At 33.4% G+C, this 9366-nt stretch overlaps 1 protein-coding gene across 3 annotated transcripts; it reads left to right on the top strand.

The window, feature by feature from the left end:
• The first annotated feature begins 1067 nt into the window (after nucleotides 1-1067).
• On the top strand, nucleotides 1068-8425 carry LOC140809891 (protein trichome birefringence-like 12). Of its 3 annotated transcripts, none has more exons than XM_073167666.1 (4): nucleotides 1068-1710; nucleotides 2427-2564; nucleotides 3226-3475; nucleotides 8184-8425. In XM_073167666.1, the coding sequence occupies exons 1-4, from the start codon at nucleotides 1166-1168 to the stop codon at nucleotides 8385-8387; spliced, it is 1137 nt and encodes a 378-aa protein (XP_073023767.1). In that variant the 5' UTR covers nucleotides 1068-1165; the 3' UTR covers nucleotides 8388-8425. The 3 variants fall into 3 exon arrangements, with proteins under 3 accessions (XP_073023767.1, XP_073023766.1, XP_073023768.1); XM_073167665.1 differs by lacking the exon at nucleotides 8184-8425 and adding an exon at nucleotides 3790-4354 and having other exon boundaries at nucleotides 1071-1710; XM_073167667.1 differs by lacking the exon at nucleotides 8184-8425 and adding an exon at nucleotides 3813-4082 and having other exon boundaries at nucleotides 1073-1710.
• The last annotated feature ends 941 nt before the right edge of the window (nucleotides 8426-9366 follow it).

The raw sequence follows: 9366 nt of genomic DNA, 5'->3' as shown, positions 1-9366 counted from the left end.
GACTGTTTCCGCTTTTATTCAATTATCACTCACTGGTCCAACTAAGCTAGTTGTTCAAGAATATCTCTTAACAATCTAAAAACTGTTAAGAACAATTTAATCTTTAGAAATTTTTTAAATATACTCCTTCTAAACTCTAATATGATCCCAACTATATTATATCCTGAAAACAAATGGGTTGCCCTCCTTAATTCGGTGGGAATATCTTGAATTTCTTAGGATATATATCATACGCATAAGGTCTTTTGCACTCAGGGGTCAATCTTTGTCCGGCCCGGAAAACCTTTGCATGTCTCCGTTATCTTTTGGGAGACGCCCGTAGGTCCTAACACAAGATTAGAATTTTTTCGATTCGACTTTTTTTCAATACACACGATAATAAAATATGAATTTTCATATTTGTCAAACAAAATACCAATATGGAATCTTGTTGTTGAAATCCTAATTATCATAGTTCAACGGGAATTTCGATGGAGATTATTGTCTTACATGGTCAGTGTGATATGTTAAGATCAAACAATTATCATTAGGTCAAAAGCTAAAGCTGATGATAATGATGCAACTTAAATATTTTAAATCATACAACAATCTATACATCACTTTTCGATTACTCTCTCAAAATAAACAATTATTGTATTTGATATTGACACATTTATGTCGGTCAATATTTAACAAAAATTAATTTAATTATTTATTGAATAAATAAAGTTTTTAACATAAAAATTTCAAAATATTGTAGTTAAATTATTAATAATTAAACTTAAAATATATTATAATTAATTAATTTTTTTTAAATAAATCATAAGGATAACTTCGCTACAATGCATCTTTTTACCAACCTAATGCATACAATAATGAGTAGGTCTCTTGTAAGACGGTCTCGCGAATTTTTATCCGTAAGACGGATCAATCCTACCGATATTCACAATAAAAAATAATATTTTTAAAGGTCATATTTTATGAGACGAATATCTTATTTGAGTCATCCATAAGATATGTCCCTAAAATTTTTACATTTTGAATTTTTTCTTTAATGCAAGTACTATGTTGAACCTTTCTCATTTTATCGAGGTTCAAAGTGCAATTTTACCCTGGCAGTGGTTTCTATCAAACCAGGACAGCAATGGTCTGTGTTCAGCTTCGATGGATGCTTTCAATCTGGTGAATGTTAATGGCGTCTAAGTTAATCCCATACCTTTTCCCGTGGCTATTCCTTCCCACCTGTATACTCATATTCCTCTACTCCGCCCTCCTACCACTCTACCCCACCGCGAAACCCAAATCTCCCAACCCCGACATACCTCTCTCACCTCCATCCCCGTGCAATCTCTTCAAGGGAAAATGGGTTTTCGATCCTACTCGCCGACCCATTTACGATGCCACCTGTCCTTTCCACAGAAACGCTTGGAATTGCATCAAGAATCAGAGGGAAAAAATGGGTCGGATCAATTCGTGGAAATGGGTTCCGGAGAATTGTGAATTGAACGTGGTCGACCCGATTGGGTTCTTGAATCTGATGAGGAACAGGAACATTGGGTTCGTGGGTGATTCCTTGAATGAGAACTTTCTGGCGGCGTTTTTGTGTGTATTGAGAGTTGCTGATGATGGTGCTACCAAGTGGAAGAGAAAGGGTGCCTGGAGAGGAGCTTATTTTCCAAAATTTAACGTGACTGTTGCGTATCACCGTGCAGTTTTGCTGGCTAAATATGAGTAAGTAGCATTGTTTAAATTATCGGTGAGACCAATTTTTCTAGAAATGCAAGCTTTTACCTGTCTGAATAGCTCTGTAGGAATGAGCTGAATGTATGTCCATTTCAATATTTATAGCTAATTGATTCCTACCATGGTGTCGTCTGATACGATGATATTTTATCAGGATTCTTCTAACTTATTCGGTATCTTCCAACTTTGTGAACCATGTTCAACCTAGGTGTTCCATTGTTGTTGGAGTTTATTTTCATTAATTTAGTCTTTCAAGCATAGTTATTAAAAGCCCAGAGGACGTGGGCTCAAGGCGTGTGCACCAAAGGCTCAAGGTCACTTTTAATTGTGACTTCAACTTGGAGAAAGTAAATAAATATTCTTCAGATATTTACATTGTAGCATATCAATAGTTCGATATTTAGGATGCTTCACTTCAATAAAACGCGTCCTCGCCATATGCCTTACGCCACACGCCTAGTCTCTATGATACTTATAAGCCTTAGCGAGTGTTGCTCATCAATAAAGAATGGTTTCAAGAGTTTTTTTTTTTCAATCTGAAGTGACCTGATTCTTGTAGAAGAAGCTTTACCCTGTTTTTTATGTTCCACAAATCCTGGCCTGTGGGTAGATTGTTTGTTGTTATTTATTTTTATGTAAAATGTCGTTTCATCTGAAAATGAACTGGCTGCCTCACTAGCAATAGCATTGCTGATTACATCTAGGTGGCAGACTAAACAGCCTGAGTTGTCTGGTCAAGATGGAATGGAGGGGATGTACCGAGTAGATGTAGATGTTCCAGCAGATGATTGGGCTAATATTGCTGAGTTCTACGATGTTTTAGTTTTCAATACTGGCCACTGGTAATTCTACATTATCCCATTTTCCTTGTTACGTCTTGGAAGGTATTCACTTGTTGGCTCATTTACTTTGCTGCTTGCACATCTCTTAGATGGGCTCTGAATGAGAAAATCTCAAGTTCAGGGGGTTGGGACATTGATCATATAATTAGCAGAAAGATGCAGTGTTGTACTTTTCTGCACACTTTATTTTTTTCCCGAGTTGCAACGCCAACTTGCAACTCATTATGCTTATCCCCTCTTGTTTTCTTGAAGATACATGATTGATTTCAGTAGTTCTAGTGTTTGTGCTTTGTACTATTCTCAGCTTGGAAGATGATCAGCTTCGTGTGAATTTTCCTTCTTTTTAATTGGTAAATAAAATTTTATAGACCGAAATTCCTGTGAAGCTTCTTATCTTAATGAAACTATATTGTGAATATTAAGGATACATGTTTACTCATTTTTCTCAAAGGAATATTCAAACTCATTCGCAGCTGTGAACTACATGTTCCCAACTCCAACTTAAATACACTGATTCATAAGAAAATCTTTCCTTTTTTTTATGTGTCTGGGGTGCATCTGATTGACACTTTAAAGGATTGAGAGAGCCCATTTTTTTACTCTCACAAAGTAATGAGTCACAAATTACGAACTAAAGAGTTGTCTTTTGTGGCTTTCATAGGTGGGGCGAAGATAAATTTCCCAAAGAGACTCCTCTGGTTTTCTTTCAGGGTGGCCAACCAATACATCCTCCTCTAAAAATGTTGGACGGCCTCAACATCGTTCTTGAACACATGGTAGATCACATTGAGAAAACATTCCCCAAAAAGGCACTCAAGTTTTGGAGGCTGCAGTCCCCGAGGCACTTTTATGGTGGCGAGTGGAATCATAACGGTAGTTGCTTGTTTGACAAGCCCCTCGAGCAAAGCCAGGTACGCAATAAAACTGGTCTCTGTTTTCTTTCCTCCTTTTTGATTGTTGATTCAGATCTGGGCCAAGTGGCACCTATGACCTATTGTCTCATTATTTTTTCACTTGGGGTGTTTTGGGACTCACTTATGGAACCCAGTGTGCCATGTATATCCAAAATTTTAGCAAAGTTAAAGATGAATGAGTCAACGTAAAGAACATTCTAGATATTGTGAAGTGTAAATCAAGAGTATCATAGAAATATCATAAATCATATAAAATGCCACACCATTTTCCTGAAATAAAACCAAGTTAAAGAATACTGATAAATGAGCAGCTTGACTTGTGGTTTGATCCCAGTAATGGAGGAGTTAACAAAGAAGCTAGACAATTGAACCACCTTATCGAGGCATCATTGAAAGGAACAAGTATCAGGATACTTGATCTGACTCACATGAGCGAGTTTAGAGCCGATGCCCATCCAGCAGTTTGGTTGGGGAAGAAGGATGCAGTGGCTATCTGGGGCCAGGATTGCATGCATTGGTGCCTACCAGGTGTTCCTGATACATGGGTCGATATCTTGACACGACTAATCAGCAACAACTTGGAGAGATGATTGGTCGACTAACATGGACATGATTGAAATTTGGCGTTTGCTCTATGCTGGCTCCACAATCTGAACCATGAAAGTGGCAGCAATTTCTGGAAAATTTAGGCCATTTCAATCAAACTTGAGTGGCATTGTTCAAGGTTTTGAGCAGCAAATTTTTTCCCAAGTTGTGGTTTCAGCCTTGTTATTACCTTTCTATAATTTAAAATTGTACTTAAATGCAAACTTTGTAATGATTTTACAGCTGCAGAGAAACAGTAGTGATATAATTTCATCCATAACATTCATTCAATTATCTGGTCTAATGGTTACCCTATTCAACACAACTCACTCGAAGTCGCAATCCTAAGCTATGCTTAGGACTATGAAGAGCACATGCTCATTTTGGGGATAACTTTTTTTAAATCTGGTCAATCATTTTCTTAAGAAAATTATTTGTCTTACGTGCGATAATTTAAGATAATAAATATGAAAATAAAGAATAAATTGGACACAGAGATATACGTGAAAAATCTTTAAAAATTATTAGGGTAAAAACTATGGACAAGAAGAAAAGAATTTTTCTATAATATTTTATGGTGTATAATAACTCAATGTATCTCTAAAAGAGAACACACACTCTCTTAATATAGGAGAACAAAACACCTCAAAAATATTATAGAACTAGCACTCAAATGCTATACGATAAGAGAAACACTCCATAATGAAATGTTTTTATTGTATAGAATTTTCTACACTATTCTATACAATAAAGTATTCTAAATCCCTCTACATTTACGTTCTCTAATCTACATTCTCGACATCTTTCTAGAAAAAAGTTTCTAGACTCATCCTCGTCCACAACATTTTAGATCTTTTTACATTGATCTAGAATACTCAAGTCATCTACATAATGTTCTAGATCTTTTAGCATAAACCTAGAACCGTCGTGTTTTCTTAACAATTTTGTAGAGCCTTCCGCAGAAACTTAGCTAGAACCTTTACGACTTGTTCATGATGTTTTAGGCCATTCTGCCTCCTTCCCGACTTATCTAGAACATGTTAAGATTTTTCAAGAAGGTTTAGGATCTATGATTGACAGCTTCTTTTACCAAGATCTTTGAGTCTTGCACATCGAAACTGTCAGGTCATGCTATATGCACGAAGCCTATAGAAAACTTTCGATTCAGGCAAAAGAGTAATAAAAAAAAAGATTTCGATTGAATGGCCGATGACTTATAAATTATTTGACGTCAAATTTTCAAGTTTATAACGAAATAATTGTGGTTGCATAAAATGGATACATGTTCCTCATTTACAGAAGCTCAATGAAATAATTGTGGTTGCATAAAATTCCAAACCTTTTACCGAAAGTGATTTTGTTTTTTTAAAAAGCATTCATCTTTTTATTGTTCAAGTAAACGACCATTTGCTTAATCAACCGGCTCTGTCCTTCTACAATAGAACTGAATCCTAGATTAACCTCATGATAAATAGGTACATAGAATGCTTTCTGCAAAATTTGTATAACTCTGAGGTTTAAAAAAATATGGCACACCATAAGTCACAACTGACCCTACTTGAACCAATACCACTTCAAATTACAGACTGAAACAGAAGCAATCAACGTTTTCTTGTAGCCAATCCAAATAATCTGAAGTCCCATGTACAGATTCAGTTAACATACACAAATATCACCAAAGCAAACTACGCACAATTACTTCAGCTAAAATGCAATTCCTCTCGTGGGATTTAAAGATCCTATACAAATAAACTAACTCACCAATACTTAGAAGCCAGAAGGTACAACACAAACAGCACAAACAAGAGTGAAGATTCCAGTTCCAGCAGAATCGGAACTGAAAATCATCAAAACATGAAACATAATGCAATAAAGCGGCGCACCAAAAAATCAAGAAAACGAACACAAAAACAAGAAAAAAAAAAAGAGAACATAAAAAGGCAATCAACACTAATACCGATACAGTACACTTAATACCCAAAAATCTTTCTTCCAACTTACCCACGAAAGGCAGCTAGAGGCTAACAGCAATTGGAATCTGGAATGGCGACTGGAAGGGATTTTGAAGTGGGGAATTGACGGAAGGGACGGTCATGTGCTTTCCTCCAAGAAGATGATTATTAAATTATTCATATTACTAGTAACCCATTAATAAATAATAATGATGATAAAATATCATCATAATGATCATAAGAAAATTGTGATAATCTATACTAATTTTTTAAGATTACAATAAAATAACAAAAATAAGCATACTAAAAAAATCACTAATTATAAAAAATTTCACTCCTAAATTTTTTAAATCTTATATAAATTATAAATAATTTAATACACCAATTGATTTAACACAAAAAAAAAAAATTATCCGTAAATGAAAGTTGCATTACTCAATAAAATAAGATTATAAATACAATAGACAGACGAAAAAACCAACAAATATCTACATGTTTATAACTTTATGTCACCTACATTAAATTTCATAATGATACAGATTATTTATACAACGAAAAACACGTATTTAAATGCTAACACTTGAGCCTTCAGACCAAAAAAAAAAAAAAATTCTCATAAAACTTTGAAAACAAAAACTTGTATGAGACGGTTTCATATGTAGTATCTTGTGAGACAGATATCTTAGTTGGGTCATCCATGAAAAAATATTATTTTTTTTGTTAAGAGTATTATTTTTTACTATGAATATCGGTAGGTTAACCCGTCTCACAAAGCCCACCCTCTTTTTTTTTAAAAAAAAAACAAATTATTATGTTTATTTTACATAATAAATTATTATATAAGTATATATAACAATTTTTTCAATATATTTATAATAATAATGGCAAAGTAAAATGATTGGTGGTTCTCATAAGAAAAATATGAGTTATGTGAATCTAACCTCGTGAAATATAAAAAATATACATTTCTCTTATATGAAAATTAAATAGATATTATAAATTTTATTTTTATTTTTATAAAAGTTATATGATCACCACATGCACCACTTAGAAATCTAATGAGATATAAAATATTTTGATAATATATCAGATATTAGTAATCAAAATGACCACTGGACAAAACAGGTGTAATAAAACTCAATTTATTACAGGTCATATTTCATATCAGTTAGACTAGTTCGGGCGTTATCTATGCTAACTGGATGATGTCGGTTGTTGTATATGTGTCACTCAACTCGATCTTACAATATCTGGTTAGAAAAGATAATGTACGAAATAGAATAGTCGACTTGAAATATAATTTATAGAAAACTAAGTTTTCTTTTTAATAATTTTGTTTACTGGTTATTTTAATCATTATTTTATTAGATATCATTAAAATATTTTAACTTGTCAGATTTCAAGTGATATCGAGAATGTTCGATACCTTCTATAAAATGTTAATGTTTAGATAGCTTGTTCCTTTCTATGATGATCTAACGACCCAGACGTCCCAACCGCCAACTCCGTCACATTTATTATTTATTTCGGTCGGTGTCCTTTTGATTTAATCACATTTTGAATGGTTTATATTAACATTAGAAACATTTATTATTTTTTAAAAATATTTTGATTTAACTATTTTATTCTTTTATTTTTGTTTGAATTTAATTTACTTAGTCCAATTTTGACGAAAATTTGATTTAATTTACTGAGGTACCGAAAATAATTCATCATTGTCCACAATCAAAATGATTATTATAGATTGAGCTATTTTTTAAAAAATATATATATATTATAGATTCTAATCCCTCGAGGAGGAGAGATTATGTCATCAAATTAAGAGTTTTTTTTTAAAAATAAAAACTATTGTTGTCAAAGATAATTATTGATAATTAAAATGAGGTTGGGCAAGGCAACAGTGGCGGCACGGCGCTGGTGCTCCAGTTATCCCATAGCCATATTTTGTCAACAAACAAGCGATAAGAGGGGGCTTGGAATGTTTAATTTTCTCGAAACCCTTCTTGGAAAAGCGAAGAATAGAGTGTTGAATGATTATCGAAATATTGTTGTCGTTGAAGATGAGACGTATTTGATTATATTTGTTAGAATATTTGGTGATTGACAAATAACAGTATCGAGCTGTTTCATGATCTAGTTGTTTATCGATTGAAATTTTTGGTTTTCAGACTGCTGGATCAACTCAAGCCGTTCAGACAGAATATCAAGTTCAAGTCGTAGATTATCTGAACTCTAGCTGCAAGAGAACATCAGTCATCAGACCGGATCAAGTCTTAAATGCATTACACGTGTTTCGACCGTTAAACCCCAACTGCACTCCAACAACATTTCAAAAAATTACATGGTATCCTGCCAACTTCTGGATGACATAAAATTGCATATTTTGTCTGTAACCTATCAGCTTTTTCAGAAGATAGGCGCTTAAACTCGCAAAATCACAAAGAACATTAAATGAGCATTGATGACATACAATGACTGAAAGCGACATGTACATTTTATCGGATAATAGTATATATGATCGTTGAAAAGCAAATCGACTATTAGAGCTTTTCAAATATATATATCATATTTCAAATTGAATAACAAGTTTAGTTGAATCACGATTACAAGCTTATATATTTCAAATTTCCATTCTTTCAAAAATTCTGAGTGCACTTAAGAGATCATACTTTAAGCTGCTCGACTAGTACACTCATATCAGAATGTATCAGATTTTCAAGTATCACTTTGTCATATCCCAACCAACTCTAGCCGTTCAAGCTGACCGTTGAGTTACATTGTGTTTTCTGGTGAACCAAATGTTTTTAAACATTCAAAATTTGTTGTAGTGAATACTAAGAGTTTCAACTCAGGCATTGATAAGTCTCACATGAAATATGTTGTTACAAATAATTGTATCAATCAAAATATTTTAGTGAAATTCTTTTTAAGTGAAAGAAAAAGTAACATATGAATATTTATCTTCAAGTAGTCATTTCTTGTTAACTGTTAGTTGCATTATATATGCTTTGTCACTATTTAAGCAAGACTGTTTCCGCTTTTATTCAATTATCACTCACTGGTCCAACTAAGCTAGTTGTTCAAGAATATCTCTTAACAATCTAAAAACTGTTAAGAACAATTTAATCTTTAGAAATTTTTTAAATATACTCCTTCTAAACTCTAATATGATCCCAACTATATTATATCCTGAAAACAAATGGGTTGCCCTCCTTAATTCGGTGGGAATATCTTGAATTTCTTAGGATATATATCATACGCATAAGGTCTTTTGCACTCAGGGGTCAATCTTTGTCCGGCCCGGAAAACCTTTGCATGTCTCCGTTATCTTTTGGGAGACGCCCGTAGGTC

This window comes from Primulina eburnea, chromosome 13, assembly GCF_022965805.1.
Source record: "Primulina eburnea isolate SZY01 chromosome 13, ASM2296580v1, whole genome shotgun sequence".
NCBI lineage: Eukaryota > Viridiplantae > Streptophyta > Magnoliopsida > Lamiales > Gesneriaceae > Primulina > Primulina eburnea.
This window is presented reverse-complemented; position numbering and strand designations above follow the sequence as displayed.